The 20,414-nt window shown below is 39.1% G+C and overlaps 1 protein-coding gene across 1 annotated transcript; it reads left to right on the top strand.

The window, feature by feature from the left end:
- The first annotated feature begins 3,751 nt into the window (after positions 1 to 3,751).
- Positions 3,752 to 8,275, top strand: LOC104095865 (probable lysophospholipase BODYGUARD 3). Its single transcript, XM_009602100.4, has 4 exons — positions 3,752 to 4,683; positions 4,776 to 5,104; positions 5,362 to 5,561; positions 7,644 to 8,275. The coding sequence occupies exons 1-4, from the start codon at positions 4,092 to 4,094 to the stop codon at positions 7,966 to 7,968; spliced, it is 1,446 nt and encodes a 481-aa protein (XP_009600395.1). The 5' UTR covers positions 3,752 to 4,091; the 3' UTR covers positions 7,969 to 8,275.
- The last annotated feature ends 12,139 nt before the right edge of the window (positions 8,276 to 20,414 follow it).

Below are 20,414 nucleotides of genomic sequence, written 5' to 3'. Positions count from 1 at the left end.
TGCTCGAGGAAGGTCGTTAGTCAAGAAACTACTCGATGCAATCAAGTGTTGCGAGGATGCACTCAGAGTTCGACTCAAGAAACTATGTGACATTAGTAATTAGGACTAATATTTAAGTAGTCGCAATAACTGCCAAAATATCACCAATTAAATCGCTAGCCTGTCAACTGGGATGACAACCTTCAATTTGAATCGCCCCCATCTCCTCAAAGAATGAAGTAAAAAAGACAAGAGAAAACAGAAAAACCAAAAAAAGAAACAAAAAGAAAAGAGAAAGCCCTTCTACCTTCGGAAATGACCCACCTTATATCATTTAATGGTTCACTCTTTTTCTTTTTTCTAGTTGGTACATCCATAGATCTCACATGACTTCTAAAAATTGTCTAAGGACCTATTAATGACGAATATCATACATTTAAAACATAATTATAATTGGCGCAATTAAATCGTCAGGGATCAAATTACACGTTGATTATTAATTATGGATCGAAACGTGATTTACTCTTAACATTTTCCATGTAAAAAAAAGGGAAAAGAAGATAAATTTATGAAAATTCTTATTTGATGCAATCAACCTAAGGTTTCAAGTTACAATCTCAACGGAGGCAAAAAGATTAAGCTTTGATAAATAAAGTTATTGGATACTTATGATGGTGAGAGATAATAAATATTTTGTGAAATTAGCTGAAATATGTACAAACTGGCCCAGACACTAAACTTTTAAAAAAAACATATTTTGATCAAGTCAATAGTCTGAAGAAGATATAGAGGTACATTAATAAAGAGGAGGGTCGGTGGTGAGCGGGGTTGGCTTTCTAGTTTGTAGGTGATGGGTGGTCATGGGATAATAAATACAAGGAGGTATCTTAATTAAGTTCTCCTTCATTTGAAATTTTTTACTCACATAAATTATACTTTCACTACCTTGTCATTAACCTCGAGTGATGTATGGTGAAGCACGAAACCTCTCAAATTTGTGACATAAAAAATGGAAATCCTTCATTTATCTCCTTTTTGTTTTTGCCTAACATCAGCTTGTCCCTCTAAAATTTAGAAAGTGCACGTGTAGACATAGAACCCTTCTAAATTTCCACAATTTCAATGCTCATTACTATATTAGATGAAGAATATTTACTCGCTTAATTAGCATCTATAAGATATGACTTGCATAACTCCTATATTTCGGTACTATAGCTTCAATGTTATTTTTCTTCACAAATACTCGCAATTTATACATTAATTTACTACATATTGCATCTGAAAGAGCTAGATTCAGGATATCCGAAATTTAATTTAGGCTTCCCCGTCACGTAAAGATTGTTCCAGGATTTTAAATTAGTGTAAGTACACTATACCATTACTCCTTTGTCACAATGAATGCAAATCTAGCATATATAAACATATATCTTTAAAAAGTAGAACTATATTTGTAATTTGAAGTAATGATAGTGAATGCAGTCGCTAGGGGTATACATAGGTCGGGTTGGTTCGAATTTTTCAATTATCAAACCAAACCAATGGTGTCAGATTTTTTAATTTATAAAGCAAACCAAACCAACAAAGCCGGATTTTTCAATCTCGATTTTTTTCGGGTTTTTCGGGTTTTCAGGTTTTTTTCGGTGAAATCTTCATAGCATAAAATATGTAGCTTGTGCTCCAAATATTTCTTAAGTGCTAGTAAAATACAACTACATATAATGTATCTTTCAAGAAACTAATACAATAATATGAGATAAGTTATAGCATTATACTAAAATATTCAATAACAAAGATAAAATAATAAAATTACATAAAACAAATATTGCTAATTATTAATACGCCATAATAAAAACTAACATAATCTAAAAATACTATATAGGTCATGCTAAAATAAGTATAGCTAATAAGTACTAATATTAATTACATAATTAAGCACTAAAGAAAAAGATAAACTAAGTTATGCATTTTCATTATAAACCAATGTAAAACTAAAATAATTATCCAACAATATCGTCATTCCTAGTATTAAATTGAATATTTTGTTAGCATTAGTATTGATTTGAACTTTGTTTGAGTTACTACATTTATGGGTTATAAAATTTATTTACCATTCAAGAATGTTTAGTCTAAACTTGAAATAATACGTTAAAAGATAAAACTGTGAAAAAGTTTAAGAAATATTTATAAATTACATTACAATAAATATTTATATGTATAAAATATTTTTAAAAATTATATAAATATACTATCGGGTTGGTTTGGTTTCGGTTTGACCTTTTTTAGTTAAAACCAAACCAAACCAATTATGATCGGGTTTTATTTTCCAATACCAAATCAATCACATCGGATTTTTTTTCCCGATTTTACTCAAATTATCGATTTTATGCGATTTATCGGTTTTCTTTGTACGCCCATAGGAGTCGCATTTGCTGTAAAAGGTTAACAAAAAATGAGTCTCCATCTATATTTACACCGTGTTTTGACTAACTTAATATATTTACACCGTGTTAACTTAATAACTTAACACCGTGTTTTGACTAACTTAATATATATATATATATATATATATATATATATATATATAAATAGGCACGACGTCTGGTTCCAAGTGTTCTTGGGGATGATTTATATCAGTCCTCATCTTGCTTTGGAGGCTATATATGGTCTATGTCCTCCTCCGTGTATTAGTTATTTTTTATAATATACGGGTCCTCGCTCAAACCACATCATCCACAAAGGTATACTTTTGCTTTAAAAAAAACAATAAAAAATTAGAAACATTAGTTGTCACATAAAAAGCAGAAGCAGAATCAGTTGAAATATTAAAGAGTACACTGCATCTCCATTAAAGCTAAATGAAGGAGCCTGCAAAAACACCTAATCCACCAATACAGCTACGCTTCCATAACAATATAACATGGAAGCTTAGTCGAAACATCGGCTGGAATATTTTCCACTGAATAATATATCTTTATTTTCAATTTTGCAAAAAATAAAAAAGAGTTAAATAACTAATTCATTCTTGTTTCTTTTTCTTTTAGCTCGTCTGGTTCAAATTCATCTCTTGACTACTTCAGGACCTTTTTTCTGAAATCTGGAAAGTAAATAGTTTATTAAGAGCTAATTAATTTTGTTATACCAGAAACTTTCTAGAATTTAAGATACGCAAAATCTTATGGTATGTTATATGTAATTGGCTACATTAAATCTTATTGTTACAATTTAGAAAAAGAGTAGGGTCAAATCACCTCTTTCGTGTGTAGCAAAAATTATATGCTACATTTTCTAGCTCATGAACTGTGTATAAGATAGTTTCATAAGATTTGGTGCTTCCCCTAGATTAAAGGTGAGTATTCTGATGGGTAAGCGAAGCTCATAAGTTAATAATAATGATCACAACTAAGGGAATGAAATTTTCTAGAATCAGTTTACTTCAATCTAATTAACAAAATTCCAACAACACATATTTTCCAAATATTACATATTTTTAGGTATATTTATATTAGAGAAGAATAAATCCTGTTTCTTTTTTAATTGTTTGATTTGAAGAGGTGGTTATATATGCAAATTTAGTGGTTGCATTTTTTCAATCGGTGGTGTACGTTCACTTAACCAAACTATTGGGGTTTCAACAATTTTTTAGCTATAAATAGGAAGCCAAATTCTATGGAGTAAAACAAGGGTTGAGAAAAATAATAAAAGTTTACCAAGAGGTTCAACCACCACCCAACTTTTCTTCTTATTTTCAGAGTCTCCGGGCAATGTTTTTAATGTAACAATGAATTCATTGATCTGTTACCAGTAATTACGTGTCTAGATCCTCAGCCTCTTTATTTATCTATCTTCCTATTCTCTCCCACCAAATTTTGAGAAAAAAGAAGAAGCCATTCTCACACGCTTTCCTCAAATAATATCCCCAAGTCAAGAACTCAATCTCATTGGTCTTTTTCTTTTTTCATTAGCCATTTGCACATAATCTAAAGCTAATATTCAAGAATAGAGGAGAAAAAGCTAAAGATTTTAGTGGCATTGGCACTTGGAGCTTTTTTCAAGCTAATGAGTGCCTCGCCATTGTAAAAACACAGGCTAACAATAATCTTAAGATTAAACTCATGGCCGCGTTTAAAGAAAATGCCAGATCAAGCCTTATACTAGCAGGGAAAGTGTTAAATGAAGCTATCAGTTTCCTTGTCTTCACTGTCCTTGACATTCTTGATTTCCTTCTCTGTTACACATACAAAGTAATTGATTTCATTATCGAAGCAGAGTGGAAGCCTTGTTACTGTTCATCAACAAAAGAAGCAATAACAAGCAGTGGTACAATCTTGGTGTCTGAACAAGGAGAGTCAAAGATTGTGTGTCTGACTTCTTCTAGCAAACTGCATCTTGAGGAGATTTCAGACACTCTATACACTCGGCCTTCGTTAGTATCCGAAGTGTCGAAATCTACTGTGAATGAGCTGAAGCGACGTAAATTGGACAATGCTGCTGTTATACAACAGTCTTGTGAGAGGTTGAAAAATGGAAGTGTACGTTCAACTTTCACTGTTAATTCCACCATTGTGGAAATGCTCCAAGGCAAAATTGGTGGTCAAAAATCTCATGATCTTACTCCTAGATGGTCGGATTGTGATTGTAAAACTTGTAATTCTTGGTCATCTTCTAGCAAAGATTCACTTTTTGTCCGAGTTGATGGTGCCAAAGGTATAACAAAATAAGTTTACAACTTCTATTTCTTAAATTTCTTCATTTTCTTATTCTTTTTAGTTAAATTAACTCCTTTTAAATATAATCAGAGAACGTGCAAGAAGATGTAATCTTCATTCATGGGTTCATATCATCATCAGCATTTTGGACAGAGACATTATTTCCAAACTTTTCAAAGGCAGCAAAATCAAAGTATCGGTTATTTGCAGTGGATTTGCTAGGATTTGGAAGAAGTCCAAAGCCAACTGATTCACTTTACACCATAAGAGAACATCTAGACATGATTGAAAAATCAGTTTTAGAGCCACACAAGGTGAAATCATTCCACATTGTGGCTCATTCCTTGGGGTGTATTTTGGCTCTAGCATTAGCTGTAAAGTATCCTGGCTCAGTCAAATCCCTCACTTTAATTGCACCGGTAAGCAGCTACCTGTTTTGAACATGTGACCAATTAATTATTAGAGTATTATTTTAAAAAAAAGATGGGATCCATCTGTACACAAATAGTCGGACATATTCATATGTATACATAAATTGTACGTTTATTATACATATATTATATATCTAATGACTAATAACTATTTTTGATTTAAGTGAATGAATTGGCGATTATTTAGGTTAACTACTTTATTTTATTTTTCCTTGTGATGACATTTATTATGACAAAAATGACAGCCATATTTTCCAGCACCAAAGGGAGAACAAGCAACGCAATATATGATGAGAAGAGTAGCGCCAAGGCGAGTATGGCCACCGATTGCGTTTGGTTCGTCTATAGCTTGTTGGTATGAACACGTAAGCAGAACCATTTGCCTTGTCATCTGCAAAAATCATCGTCTGTGGGAGTTTCTCACCAAACTTGTTACCAGAAACAGGTGTGTTTTTGCAAACATTTTCCTACCCACATTAACTTCTTGCTTTGTTCCACTTTATGCCCTGTCTCCTCAATACTTTGATTTGGTTTTATTGTCCAAACTACCTCAATTAACTATGACTTTATTATGGTATTTAAATGCATTCATATGAGGTCAAAATGGTCTCTTTATTTTCCAACATATAGATGGCGAAACAAAAGCAATTCGTATACGTGTTTGAATTTGCCTAAGCGAATATAGTGACCAATTCTTAGCAATGTTTCACGTTTAAGTCATTGCATTTTCATACATGGCAAATTCATATCGTAAAAAAGTCATTTAACATGTCGAAATAACTTATTTACTACCGTGGCTTCTGAAATGGTTGATTTTGTTATATGTCAATTTAGAATCATGGAAATGAACATACCAACTGTATGCATAATTTTGGACCACACAAGAATTAAGCATTTTTAAGCCAGTAGCTAACATGTATTAGAAGTTAGAACCCTAAGTAGTGTGTGACAAAGTTGATTTGGTACTTAAATGTCCTAGGTATCAGTTTGCCAACTATGATACTCGTAGTTCAACTATATTCTTAGGCTCCATCTTGAGCTAAGAATAATTAAGGCCAACAAATTAATTTATTTGGTGCGTACTCCTTCTAATTAGATTACACTAATCAAAGTTCCAAAATCTTGAAACTTATTTCTCATAGTCCCTACTCCCTTGACCATATCTCCTTCACAATTTTTCTGTCATATCTTTTCCCTGTCCACCGTCTTTTTTCTTCTTTTAAGTACAATTGGAGGGTTGAGTTTTTTCCAATCCACCTCATTTAAGTTAGTCACATGGCGCACCAAGTAGCTTTGTGTTAGGTCGTAATTTTAGGTCTATAGTTGAGGTATGCAGAGACCTATGCATATATATTGGCCCATTATTATGTGGACATTCATTTCAAACTTTAATACATAAATATGTCCTCAATGGGGAAAAATGAAGAGATAAATATTTTATTTCGTTCCACATAACTTCTATTCTTGTACCTATTTCCTCACCATATTGATTTTCGTATACATATTTACCACAAGTCGGTATCAATAGCAGAGGCGAAGCAAGAATTTTTAATTTATGTGTTCTGTACCATAATTTTTTTTATTTACTGAGTTCTAGATATACTATTTATATATATTTAATAAATTTTTCAAGATAAATATTAGGTTTGGTCCAAAACTATTGAACCCGTAACTATAAGGCTGGCGCCCTAGATCAGTAGGATACTATTCTAACAAAGAAATACTAAAGGGCCTTCAATATTTGCATTAAAGAATATGAACAGTAATCATCGGCGCTCTTCATGTAGTTTTCCATTGCTGCAATAAATGTTTGTGCATCAAAGAGCCAGAGAAAATGATACAATGGGATGGATTTTCTTTATTAACTCAAACAACGACCCACCTACTGCATCTACTGCTCCAACTTTTTCTTCTTTTCTCATAATTACTGGTAGATTTTTGGTTGGTTTAGCAGCAGCACCTCATAATTATTATCTCAATTACTCCATTTGTATACATTCCAAATAATAACGTAGAAAGACTGTGAAAGAACAGTGACACAGTTGTGTGGTACAAACGACCTATGAATTTGGTGAGGACGAAACTCTTAAAAAGGACGAAACGTATACATTTAATAGTCAAATCTTGTCGGGAAATTAGAATACTTGCGTATCTACTCCCAAATTCATGGAATTCAATTTGATTTCTTTTTGTCACAAGGGTAGGAAAGATTCATTATAGTAAATAATTTAAACTTCATACGGTGACGGTGTAGAATATCTTTTCACTACCAAATATATTTTTCTACCTGTTGTAACATGTCACTTGCCATGTTACATAGGCATCTATCCATGCTTGTTATAGCAACTTACTGTCTAAAAAAAAAATTGCCGAGCAGGGTGGGTTAAAATTTTGCAGGTTAAGCTCCAACCTGCACTGCACCCGTCCCGCCCTGCTCCCCATTGCCATCCGTATGAAAAAGTTCGTTGCATTTTTAGTGTATAGAAATTAAATTCGCTAGTAGAATATGACGGAATATTGAATGCAGGATTAAGACATATTTAATAGAGGGGTTCTGCTGCCACACACACAACGCAGCATGGCATACACTACACAACATCATATGTGGAACTGCTGGAAAAATAGAAGGATATTTAGACACGGTGAGGAACAGGCTAAAATGCGAAGTCACGGTGTTCCACGGCGAAGACGATGAGCTAATTCCAGTAGAATGCAGCTACAATGTACAGTCAAGAATTCCCCGTGCTCATGTTAAGGTGGTCGAGAAGAAAGATCACATCACCATTGTTGTCGGCAGACAAAGATCTTTTGCCAGAGAACTTGAGGAAATTTGGAGAAATTCAACAAGCTAAGTTTAATTCTCAACTTGTTTGATGACATGAAGAAGTTCAAGAATTAATGTGCATTCCCACCATCATTTTTATCACCATAAGAAAAAAAATGTTCTATCCTATTTCAAATATTTGGACAAAATGAAAGTCTGATTGGGCTAGTTTACTTTTTCTTTTCTTTTCTTATTTTAATTTTCTTTCAATTTGTATGTGCAAATGCAAGCTGAATGTTCAGATAGTATAGTATAAATATCACCAAGAAAAGATAAAGGGATGTGATAATCAACGATTATATAAGAGCAATGAATAGTCGAAAGTTTTATATTTATTTATTCTTTTGTTTTTACTTATATTCCATCTTATTATTTTAGAATGATTATTCAATTATTTGGCATATTAATTACTTACTTAGTCCTAATTTATATGGCACCGTTCGAATTTCGAGAGTCAAACGAGTTTTTCTTTTTCAAGATTTCTTCATATGCCTTTTAAATATTTTGAATTGTTAATTTTTGTGACTTATAGTATTTTTTAGTAGCTTCTAAATGTGTAAATCTAATTTAAAAAAATATAAAGATTTTATATTCGAACTTACGATCAAAATTTAAAAGTTTGACTCTCAAAATTTGAAAGATGTTGCATAAATTGGAACCGAAGGAGTACATATTATTCACCGTTTAGTTTTAGACTGTAATATAGACGACTAAATTTGATTTATAAGAGCTAAATTGATTAAAAATTTCTTCCAAAGACTAACGAATTTTCTAATTTGCCAAATTAAATTCTAGAGATATGTTAATCAACAGTAATGGTTTTTACCCTCAAAATAGGATAACAATTGAATTTGTTAGTGATTTTAAGGATGCGTGGACTAACTTGACACAAAACGATAAATTAGATTGCAAGTGAAATAAATAATGGTAAAGTAAATGCAAACCACATGAATTGAACAGTCTTAGCCTTGGAAGGTTAATCACCCTCGAGCCAGGTATGCTTGGATCGGTGTCAGGACACGGAAGAACAAGAGCTTAAAGAGAAATAATAATGATATATTGCCTTGGAATGCATGTTACCATGTGTCTAATAAATTATCAGACCCCCATTTATATAGTAGAGGAGTCCTACTTCAGGTACAATTCTACAAAAGGTAAAAATTCCTTGATTTGCTGATTGTTGGTTCCTCACCGATACACGCCGAGATTCCCGCCGCAACATCTGCCCGGTTACGGATATTTCGGTCTTCCGTCGGTTATGCTGACAATGTTTTTCTGAGCTCATTCGGGGCTAGGATCAATTTTGGAGTCTCGGACATAATGTTCTCGAAGGCAGGTGTCCTGACCTCGAGTTCTAGTCCGGTCTAACTCAGGGCCGATCTTCAATCTTGCATTATCATATTCCGAGCCTGTCCTTTCATGTCGTAGGCGAACTCGATCTTGATCGTATATAGATAGTCCCTTCGTTTTTCGAAGAGTAGATGACGAGAAACGACATGAGCTTCCGATTCTTTCTTCGACACCACACGATAGAAACGACAAAACAGTCGAAATATCTCGTTAGTCAAGTCTTAATGGCATTAAATGTTTGTCAGTTGCTGGTTGGCCACTCCTAAATGCGAACCTTCATTTGGAAAACTATAAATACCCCCTTTATTTGCTCATTCAAACTTTACATTTAAACCTACTTTCCTCGTACCTTAGCAATCTTAATATTTTCAAGCACTTATATTTCGGTTATTTGAGATCTTTTAATAAGAACTTTTGTTTCGTCTTCATCCCAAACCATCAAGTGTACTATTTTAACTTCCTCTTCTTTCTCCTTTTTCCTTATTTTCAAAGAAATGGCGAAGAATTCAAAAATCGTTCCCCCAAAAGAAACTCCTTATACGTCGCGACCGGATACCAGAGAGACCGTTTTGCATACTGCTGTCAAGGAACCAATACCGGAACCTCCTCTGAAAATATTCATCCCGGGGGCTGCCGGTCAACGTCGAGAGAGTTTTAAGTGTATACACTTATCCCTTCACGTTGGGCCCCTTGGGCCCAGTTATCATCGACTTTGGCAAAAGATACGAAGTGACCCTCAGTCAAATTCACCCTTCTTTCTAGAGGATTGTAATCCTCCTACGTTTCTTCGTAAGTAAGATCTAAGGGTGCCCCTTCACTATCGACCACCTCATGCATTTATACAGTTTCTGACTCTACCGGGGGGACTGATTGTAATCTTCCCCCGTTCTCGAGTATTGATGAAGATTGAGATCGAGGTTGGCTAGGCCGTTTTGTCCGAGTGAGGACTTCGGACTCAATCCCGGCCGAGCGCATGCCGTTCCCTGAGAAGTGGAACATGTCACGTAAGTATAATTTTGCTTCCAAGAGTTGATTTATCTCTTTTTCCCTTTCTTCTCATCGGTGTTCTGTGGTGGTGCAACTCTTGCCTGGATCCCGAATGCAATTCTTCGACTCAAGGAATGGGTCGAGGGCATCATACTACAAAGGCCCTATTCTGAGCGCTCATGGCGTGAACTTTCAAAGGGTCGATGAGAGGCTTGTTCCCATGGTGAGATCCCTTTCACGGGTAAATAATACTTGAATTCCTTTTTGCTTCATTAAGTTCTTACTTGTTGTACTTCTTTTTGCAGGTTTACCCAAGGATGTCACATTGAGGCCTCCATTCGGTGGCGAGAAGCTCCCTGCCAAGTCCCCTGCTCCGAGACAGGTCGAAGAGAAGAAAAAAAAGAGGACTCCAAGTTCTCCGAGCTCGGAGAAGACGAAAACAAAGAGAAGGTTGGTGCGCAAGTCTAAAGAAAGCACCAGCACTCGAGCACCGTCTTCGGATTCACTCTATCGGTTGAGGGATGAATCCGAAGAAGAAGATAAAGCCTTCGATCTTATGGCCTGCGTGTCATCGCGACTCGAAGGGTAAGGGGCATCAAAACCGGAGAAAGATGAGGCCAATCTGCCTCAAGTTAGGGAGGTCTAAGAGGAGGCCGTGGCCGAAGCTTCTCGGGATATGGGAGACGGCCCCAAGGAAGCACACGGTGTGATCGACATCACCAAGTCACCTTTGTTTAGTGATTCCATGTACAACGAGGCTCAGACGGTTAAGGAATGTCCCAACGAAGGGATCCTTGGAGAGGAAGACCCCATCCGCAACTTTTTAACATGGATTCTACCTCCACGGAGGACGCCACCGGGTTGGGTGACTTAGAGATCCCGAAGAAAAGTCTGTCTTTGGGAACAAGCGGGCCTTCTTCAAGCCCGAAGCTGGTCAACCGATTTCCCACTCCGAGTGTGGATCCCGACTAAAAATGGTCGATCGTTATCTCTGTTCCGGAGGATGCCTGGATCCTTTATGCCCCCGTAAGGGTGGCCATCTATCTTCAGCACTTGGTGACCGAGGAGGACCAAGCTAAGATGAATGTTGTAGATGTACCCTGCCTGTTTAATGAAGCACAACATGCGCTAAACCGGGTAACTTCAAATATCTCTTGATGATTTCAATTCATACTTAGACTAATTTGTAGATAATTTTAACATTTGTCTTTGTGTTTGTAGGCCTCAGTTCTTCATCATGAGACCTTTATCCGATATCGGGACGAGCTAAACCAGCTTGAAGCTGAGGTCTGAGGGTTCACTGAGAAGAGAGATTCTTACAAACTTCTCAGCGAGCAGCGTGCGGGGGAGGTTAAGAGCCACCAAGATGAGCTGGAGGTGGCTCGGAAGGAGCATGCCGACTTGGTCGAGCAGGTAAAAATATTTGAGGTTAATGACGATGATCTAGGCTCGGTGACTAACGGTCTACATCCGCAAGTTTGACAAAAAATTGATCGGATCGATCAACTGCGAGCTGAGATGGATATTGTCAAGGCCGCCTGGCCTCGGAAAAAGAAACTGCTCGGGCGCAGCTGGCTTCGGCTGAGGCCCAGCTTTGAGCGGCAAAACAAAGGCCGAGGTGCATGCCAAAAGAGTTGACGAGCTCCAGTATTAGCTAAGTATAGCCGTCTCCGATCGAGGAAATCTTGCCAAGGAGCTGAAAACGGCCAAGTCGGTGGTCATTTTTGTTAAAGCAGATGCCGACGAAATGGTAGCCCAATATAAGGCTGATGGTGAGGCGGCCCAGGCCTGAACGAAAGATATCGTTGAGCATACAAAGCTGCAATCCCGAAGGGAGCCCTTGAGGAGATTTATGCTCGGGGTTTTGACTTGTCGGCCGAAATCGAGAGTGCTAAGGGGCTCAAAGTTGAGGCCAAAAGGTTGTCTTATCCCGAGGAAGACTCCGAGAGTTCGAGCGGATCCAAGGGTGAAGATGACTCCAAAGAACCTAGCGATGAGGTTGGCTCCGGTGGAGACCGGGCTGTTTAAGTGCCTTGTGCATTTTTTGTATTTTTGTACTTGTGTACTTTTTGTCAAGGCCATTTGGCCTTTGTAAAGACTGTATATATAATATACGGCTTGTTTTTCCCTTCGACAATCTCTGAGTTTTGTTGTGCACCTTGCTTTATTATTTATATTTGCAAAGATCAAAATGCCTTAGCATGAACTAGTTCGGTCATGTTCGGAGGTTCGAACAGGCCTTGCCTTTGACATTATTTTGCCTAAGGCATCGTGGGGGTTCGGTATGACTAGAACATTTCCCCAAGGTACTTATAATATTTTAGATTATAGTTTGTCGAGGGTAGCCTTTAGAACCGATTAGAAATTTTTCAAGGCCTTGTTTTTTTTACTACGGGTCACGGACGTCTCCGAGTCGTTTTAATATGGCCGTAGCCTTTTTAGTTTGGGTGTTTCCTAGTGGGCTTATCACATCGAGTTATTCGGGCTTGCCTAAGATAATAGTCCTCGAATAGGGATAGTCGTAGCCTTTAAGGTTCAGGCACATCCTAAAAGGTCTTGTGCCCGTGGCTTCGATAGCCCGAGCCGTCCGATTTTATTTTTGGATAGCAGTCCCCGATTAGGAGTGATCGTTTGAACCCGGATAAAGGTGGCCCTTGGGATCGATACCTTTAGGGGATCAAATGTTGAAAATTCCTTAAGAGGAAAAAAAGAAGAGAAATTCTTAAGGGACAAGATTTTTTATCCGTAAGGTAGAAACTTCTTTTTATTCTTATGTGTAATAGTTACACATGTGTAAAAAATTTGTGCCATGGCTCGAGTAGTCTATTCGGGCACAATTCATTTGAATGTTTGGACCTTATAGTAAATCCTATCGTTCGAGCCGAAACCATTCAATCGTAAAGTTTCTTTCCTTGCTAAAGTCGTTATCCGAGGGTAATGCCCCCCAGTGTTCGGGGCCAATCGTAGAGAGGCCTCAAATACTGTTATCGTGATCTTCGATACTGGTTTGTAACCAACCTTCAATTCTAAGTTAGCACGGTTTAGTGTTGCCTCATTAAAAACCTTGCCGGAAAACCCATTTAGGACAAAATTAGTTCAAGGTAAAAACAAAAGTGCAATGCATGCTTTCATGCCTAAAGAATGTATCGTACTTTGATGATTGCCTGCAAATGTTAGTTCGGAATGCAAATAAATAAGATGAAATGATCGAGGTCGTACCTTAACAGTAGTATCGCTTCAGGTGAGCTATGTTCTAGTTATTCGGTAGTTGCTCACCGTTCATTGTTCCGAGTTTGCACGATCCTTTACCGGTGATCTCGATACATTGATAAGGGTCTTCCTAGTTTGGTCCCAACTTTCCTTCATTCTGATTCCGGGTATTTAGCGTGGCCTTCCTCAACACCAAGTCCCCGATATTGAAATGTCAAAGGTTGGCCCTTCGATTGTAATATCTCTTGATCCGCTATTTTTGTGCGGCCAACCGGACAAGGGTTGCTTCGCGCCTTTCGTCTAATAGGTCTAGGCTCGTATTCATAGTCTGTTCATTTGATTTCTTGGTTGCGTATCGGAACCTGAGACTTTGTCCTCCGACTTCTACTGTTATCATAGCTTCGGCACTGTAAACCAGTGAGAACGGGGTTGCCCCGGTACTGGACTTCGATGTCGTACGGTATGCCCATAAGACTTCGGGCAGGATTTCCTTCCATTTTCCTTTGGCGTCGGTCAACCTCTTTTTGAGGTTTTGGAATATGTTTTTGTTGGTCGATTCTGCTTGTCCATTCCCACTAGGGTGGTAGGGCGTCGATAGGATCCTTTTGATCTTATGATCTTCGAGAAACTTGGTTACCTTGCTACCGATGAATTGTTTCCTGTTGTCGCATACGATCTTGGCCGGCATTCCGAACCGGCATATGATGTGGTCCCAAATGAAATTGATGACTTCTTTCTCCCTGACCTTTTCATATGCCTGGACTTCGACCCACTTAGAAAAATAGTCACTCATAAACAATATAAATTGAGCCTTACCGGGTGCCCATAGAAGGGGGCCAACGATATCCATTCCCCATTTCATGAATGGCCATGGTGACAAAACGGAATGCAACATATCCCCGGGCCGATGAATCATCGGAGTGTGCCTTTGATAATCATCACATTTTCGTATGAACTCCTTCGCGTCCTTTTCCATATCGATCTAGCGGTAGCCAACTCTGATTATTTTTCGAACCAATAATTCGGCGCTTGAATGATTTCCACAGGTGCCTTCGTGGATTTCCCTCAAAACGTACTCAGTATTCCATGGTCCTAGACATATCACGAGTGGGCCATCGAATGTTCTTCTTAAAAGGGTTCCATCTTAGGACAGTCTAAACCGGGTTGCCTTTGTACGCAGGGCTCTCGATTCTTTTGTATTTGGGGGCAGTTTTATGGTCTTTAAATATTCTATGTATTTATTTCTCTAGTCCCAAGTTAGGCTCATTGAGTTAATCTCTGCATGGCCTTCTTCCAATACCGATCTCATAAGTTGTATGACTACCCAGAGTCAAATTTGTTGTCCTTGATCGATGATCCTAAGTTAGCAAGGGCATCAGCCTCACTGTTTTGATTCCGAGGTACCTTTTGCAAAGTCCATTCTTTGAATCAACGTAACGTTACCTGCAACTTATCCAAGTATCTTTGCATTCGTTCTTCTATGACCTCGAACGTCCCATAAACTTGGCTTACCATGTGGAGGCAGTCGCACTTGGCTTCGATCACATCTGCCCCAAGGTTTTGGCTAGTTCAAGACCTGCAATCACGACCTCATACTCGACCTCGTTGTTAGTCAATTTCACAGTTCTAATAGATTGTCTAACTATATTGCCTATTGGTGGCTTCAATACGATGCCACATCTGGACCCTTTTGCGTTCGAGGCGCCGTCCATAAAGAGGGTCCAGATCCCCGATGAGGTCCCTAAGTTTATTAATAACTTTCTTTCGACCTCGGGTATTAGGGACGGCGTAAAGTCTACCAAAATTTGAGATTCAATGGCGGTCCGGGGTCGATATTCGATATCGTACCCACTGATTTCCACAGCCCATTTGGCTAATCGGCCCGAGAGCTCGGGGTTATGCATAACATTTCTCAACGGGTAAGTAGTCATGACATATATTGTGAGACACTGGAAGTATGGTTTTAGCTTTCTAGAGGCGCTTAGCAAAGCGGCACCAGCTTTTTTAGGTGAGGGTACCTAGTTTCGGCCTCACCTAGGGTTCTGCTAACATAGTAAATCGGAAATTGTGTACCTTGCTCTTCCCGGACCAGGACTCCACTTACCGCTATCTCCGATACTGCCAAGTACAAGTATAGTTGTTTGCTTGTTTTCGGTGTGTGAAGCAGTAGTGGGCTCGATAGATACCGCTTGAGCTTCTCTAAGGCTCGTTGGCTCTCCGGGGTCCATGAGAAGTTATTCTTTTTATTCAATGGCGTGAAAATCGATGGCTCTTGTCAGAGGACCTCGAAATGAATCGCCCCAAGGCGGCTATGCGCCCGGTTAATCTTTGCATGACCTTCACATTGTCCACAATCGTAATATCTTTGATGGCTTTGATCTTGTCGGGGTTGATCTCGATTCCTCGGTTGGATACCATGAACCCAAGGAATTTACCTGATCCAATTCCAAAGGCACATTTCTCTAGGTTGAGCTTCATATTGTATTTCTTCAATATGCTGAAGGTTTTGTGCAAATGTTTTAAATGGTCCTTAACTCGTAGAGACATAACCAACATATCGTCAATGTGAACCTCCATTGATTTTCCTATTTGTTCCTCGAACATCCGGTTTAGTAAGCGTTGGTAAGTGGCACCAATATTTTTTAATCCGAATGGAATCACGTTATAGCAGTATGTGCCATACTTAGTGATGAAGGAGGTTTTTTCCTGATCACTCGGGTTCATCCGTATTTGGTTGTACCCGGAGTAGTCATCGAGAAAACTGAAGATCTCGTGGCCGGCCATTGCATCGATCATGCGATCGATGTTGGGAAAATGGAAGATGTCCTTGTAGAAATGCCTTATTCAAATCCTTATAGTCTACACACATTTTTAACTTGTTCCCTTTCTTAGGGACTACCACTACATTTGCTAACCAATCTAGGTATTTGACCTCCCGAATGGACCCTATTTTAAGAAGTTTAGATACCTCGTTCTTGATGAAAGCATGTTTGACCTTGGAATAGGGCCTCCTCTTCTGCTTGACCGGATGGAACTTCGGGTTTAAGCTCAGTTTGTGAGTGGTTATCTCCAGCGGGATCCCTGTCATATCAAGGTGGGACCAAGCAAAACAATCTTCATTAGATATAAGAAATTGAATGAGTTTTTTCCTGAGCTCGGGGCTTAGCCCCATGCCCAGGTGTACTTTTCAATCGGGCAAGTGTTCATTCAATGCGATTTGTTCCAATTCCTCGACCATTGATTTTGTAGCGTCGGAGTCATTGGGGGATACGAAAGATCTGGGGACCCCGTAGTCATCATCCCCGTCTACCCCTCGTTCCTCTAATTCTATCGAGGCTGGTACCAGTGATTGCTATTTGGCCCCATTTTTGACCATCCGATGGTGAGATTGTGGATGACGAGATTACCTCATCGACCGCAAATATTTCCTTGGCGGCCGGTTGTTCCCCATAAACTTCTTTAATCCCACATGGTGTTGGGAATTTTAACACTTGGTGCAGAGTCGAGGGTACTACCCTCATGTTGTGGATCCATGGCCTCCCGAACAAAGCGTTGTACCTCATATCTCCTTTGATCACATAAAACTTAGCTTACTGGATGGTCTCGGCGGTGTTCAACGGTAATGTTATCTCCCCCTTAGTGGTTTCATATGCCATATTGAATCCGTTTAGAACTCGGATTATAGGCACGATTTGATTTTGTAGACCGAGCTACTCCACGACTCTCCGGATGATGTTGGCCGAGCTATCTGGATCAATTAACACACGCTTAACTCAAAATTCATTTACTAGTACACATATTACCAGTGTATTATTGTGGGGCTGCACGATCCCTTCCGCGTCCTCGTCGTTGAAAGACAAGGTTCCTTCCGATATGTAATCTCGAGTCTGTTTTTCCCTCGTGATGGATACTTTAGTGCGCTTCAACATCATCCCCTGAGGGACATCGACCCCACCAATGATTATGTTAATGATGTGTTGAGGTTCTTCTTGTTCAGTTTGTTTGTTAGAATCCCTATTCCTGAAATGATTCTTGGCTCGGTCGCTAAGGAATTCTCGAAGATGCCTATTATTAAATAGTCGAGCTATTTCCTCTCTCAAATTTTGGCAATCCTCCGTTCTGTGTCCGTAAGTGCCATGATATTTACACATCTGGTTAGGATCCCTTTGAATTAAATCGCATTGTAGAGGTCGAGGCCATTTAGTATCTTTGATGTGTCTGATAGCTGATACAATGGCGGCAGCATCGACGTTAAAGTTGTATTCCGATAACCTCGGTGTTTCTTTAGGCCCGATGGGCCTGTCGAAGCTATTTTTGCTCATGAGTCACCGACTGCTCTAACCTCGATCACTTCTCCTTTAATTTCTCATAGAGTTCCGTCCGGACCCACTACTTCTTCGGTCTCTATTATATGGCTAATAACGATCCCTGTTTGATTTTGGTTCACGATCAATGTCTCTTTTGACTCTGTCGATGGTTCTGACGGGATATACGGACCCGGAAGGGGCCCTGAGTTAATCATGTTCGATTCTAATTTTTGATTGATACCGGTTATGTACGTCAGTTCAAGTAACAACCAGATATTCTATCAGGTTTAGTTTCAACTGTTGTGAAGCCACCGAGCTTCAAACATTGAGCCTTTGGGTGAAATCCTGAATGGCCCAATCATCAGCGACTGGTGGTAGGCCCATTCGTTCCATTTGAAACCAGGACACAAATTCTCTGAACATCTCGTTATCCTTCTGTTTTATTTTGAAAAGGTCCAATTTACTGGTCTCAACCTTGATGGCCCCGGCGTGTGCTTTCATGAAAGAATCTGCAAGCATAGCAAACGAGTTAATAGAATTGGGAGGTAAGTTGTGGTACCATATCATAGCTCTCTTTGACGGGGTCTTTATTTTCCTTCACCGGCTTTGGGACAGAGGCCAAAATTTCCTATTCATTGGACAAGGGCCTCAAAACCGCGTCTTTACCCAAACCTACATATGGAAAACCTTAATAAAATATTTTGAAAACCACCTCGTTCGGATCATCAAAGAGTCCGAGAAATGAGGTTATCGTGATTTTTGGCCTCCCACCGACCCTTTGACAAACCACGCCATGAGCGCTCGGTGTATGTGGAGGTCAAAACAAGGGTTCGTATCCAGGGAACCGCTATATCAAAAAAAAAAGGAGTGTCGATGAGAGAATAAATGAAAGAAGAAAATAGAAGTAACAGAAAGATCACACTTACGTTTCATATTCCGCTCTTCGGGAAAGGGCATCTTTTCAGTCGGAATCAGGTCCGAAGTCCTTACTCGAATGAACCTGCCTATTTAACCCCAGTCTCTGTCCTCGTCAATACTCGAGAACAGAGCCTTGGTAGCCCGACTTTGGAGTTTTATTAACCCTCCTAAAAAAAGCGAGGACGGTATAATCGGATAAGATGATTGAGGGTGAACGGCATCCCCCCGATCTTGCTCACAAAAGATCGGATCAGGAAAACGATCTGCCACAAAGAAGGATGGACCTGGCCTAGGGTTACCTGGTATTGTCGACATAAGTCAATAATAACGGAATCGAGGGGACCCAGAGTGAAAGGATAAGTATACACATTCAAAAACCCTTTCACGTAAGAATTGATATCTTCGTCGGGCGTAGGAATTATTATTTCTTTCTCACCCCAATTGCAATCCTTCTTTAGCTGTTCGAGGTGCTTCTCGGTTATCGAACACATGTACCTCAATACCGGATCACATCCGAACTTCTTTAACATGAGATACTCGATGTCATCATCCTCCAAGTCATTCCCTTTGATAGCACATGTATAAGAGGTTACATGCTCATTTGGGTCGGTCATTTCGTTATACTTAGCAATCTCGGGCATGCGGAATTTCTTAGGGATCGTCTTTAGAGCCGCGCTTGGAGAAAAAGGTTTTTGCATGAACTTCTTGGAATCCAGGCCTTTCAATATCGGCGGTGCTCTTAGGATTTGGTCTACCCTGTATTATAGGTTTCCACCTTTTCATCATTAGTTTCGATTTTCATCTCCCCTGATTCTACTCGCTTTGTCAGTTCTTCGAGCATCTTTATGATCTTGGGGTTAGCCCCCGGTTCATCTTTATTTGATCTTTTTGTAACCGGTTCATCCCTACGGATGACTTCCCAGGGTGGATCGGGTTCAACTCTGCTCGGTGCACGGTTTTGGTTCTGTAACTAAGCTATCGCCGTTTGTTGGGCGTGAAGCATTTCGAAGATCACCCGTAAACTGATCTCGTCTCCTCCAGCATTTTGTGTATTTTGAGCCACCGATTGGGCTCCACCACAGATACTATTCTCGGGGTTTGTAGGCAGGTTTGTGTTGATATCCACATGAGAATTAACGTCGATTAGGTCTGCGACCAGAATTTAGATGGGATCAACGGGCGGTACTTCATTGCCGGGCGCTATGTTGTTATTTTTCCCCTGATGACCGGACTCGTTGTCAACATGTAGGGGTGCCGGTTGAGAGTTCGACATTTTAAGGTTTAACCTGAAATTAGATATACTTCAAAGAACAAGTGTAAAGTAGTGTGTATTATGGAAATTTGAATCAAATAACCACTATTATCCTTAGACCCACGGTGGGTGCCAAACTGTTTACCCTCAAAATAGGATAACAATTAAATTTGTAAGTGGTTTTAAGTATATGTGGATTGACTTGACAAAAAATGATAAATTAGATTTCAATTGAAATAAATAATGGTAAAGTAAATGCAAACCACACGAATTGAACAGTCTCAGCCTTGGAAGGTTAATCACTCTAGAGCCAGGTATGCTTGGATCGGTGTCAGGACACGAAAGAACAAGAGCTTAAAGAGAAATAATAATGATAAATTGCCTTGGAATGCGTGTTACCATGTGTCTAATGAATTATCAGATCCCCCTTTATATAGTAGAGGAGTCCTA

The sequence above is a fragment of the Nicotiana tomentosiformis genome, chromosome 8 (assembly GCF_000390325.3).
Source record: "Nicotiana tomentosiformis chromosome 8, ASM39032v3, whole genome shotgun sequence".
In the NCBI taxonomy this organism is placed as follows: Eukaryota; Viridiplantae; Streptophyta; class Magnoliopsida; order Solanales; family Solanaceae; genus Nicotiana; species Nicotiana tomentosiformis.
Note: the sequence above shows the minus strand (reverse complement) of the source record. Positions and strands in the feature narration are given on the sequence as shown.

Coding starts and splice junctions, on each gene's coding strand:
- LOC104095865 (XM_009602100.4), top strand. CDS start 4,092: ATGGCCGCGTTTAAAGAAAATGCCAGATCAAGCCTTATACTAGCAGGG. Junction 4,684..4,775: donor CCGAGTTGATGGTGCCAAAG/GTATAACAAAAT, acceptor AAATATAATCAG/AGAACGTGCAAGAAGATGTA. Junction 5,105..5,361: donor CCCTCACTTTAATTGCACCG/GTAAGCAGCTAC, acceptor CAAAAATGACAG/CCATATTTTCCAGCACCAAA.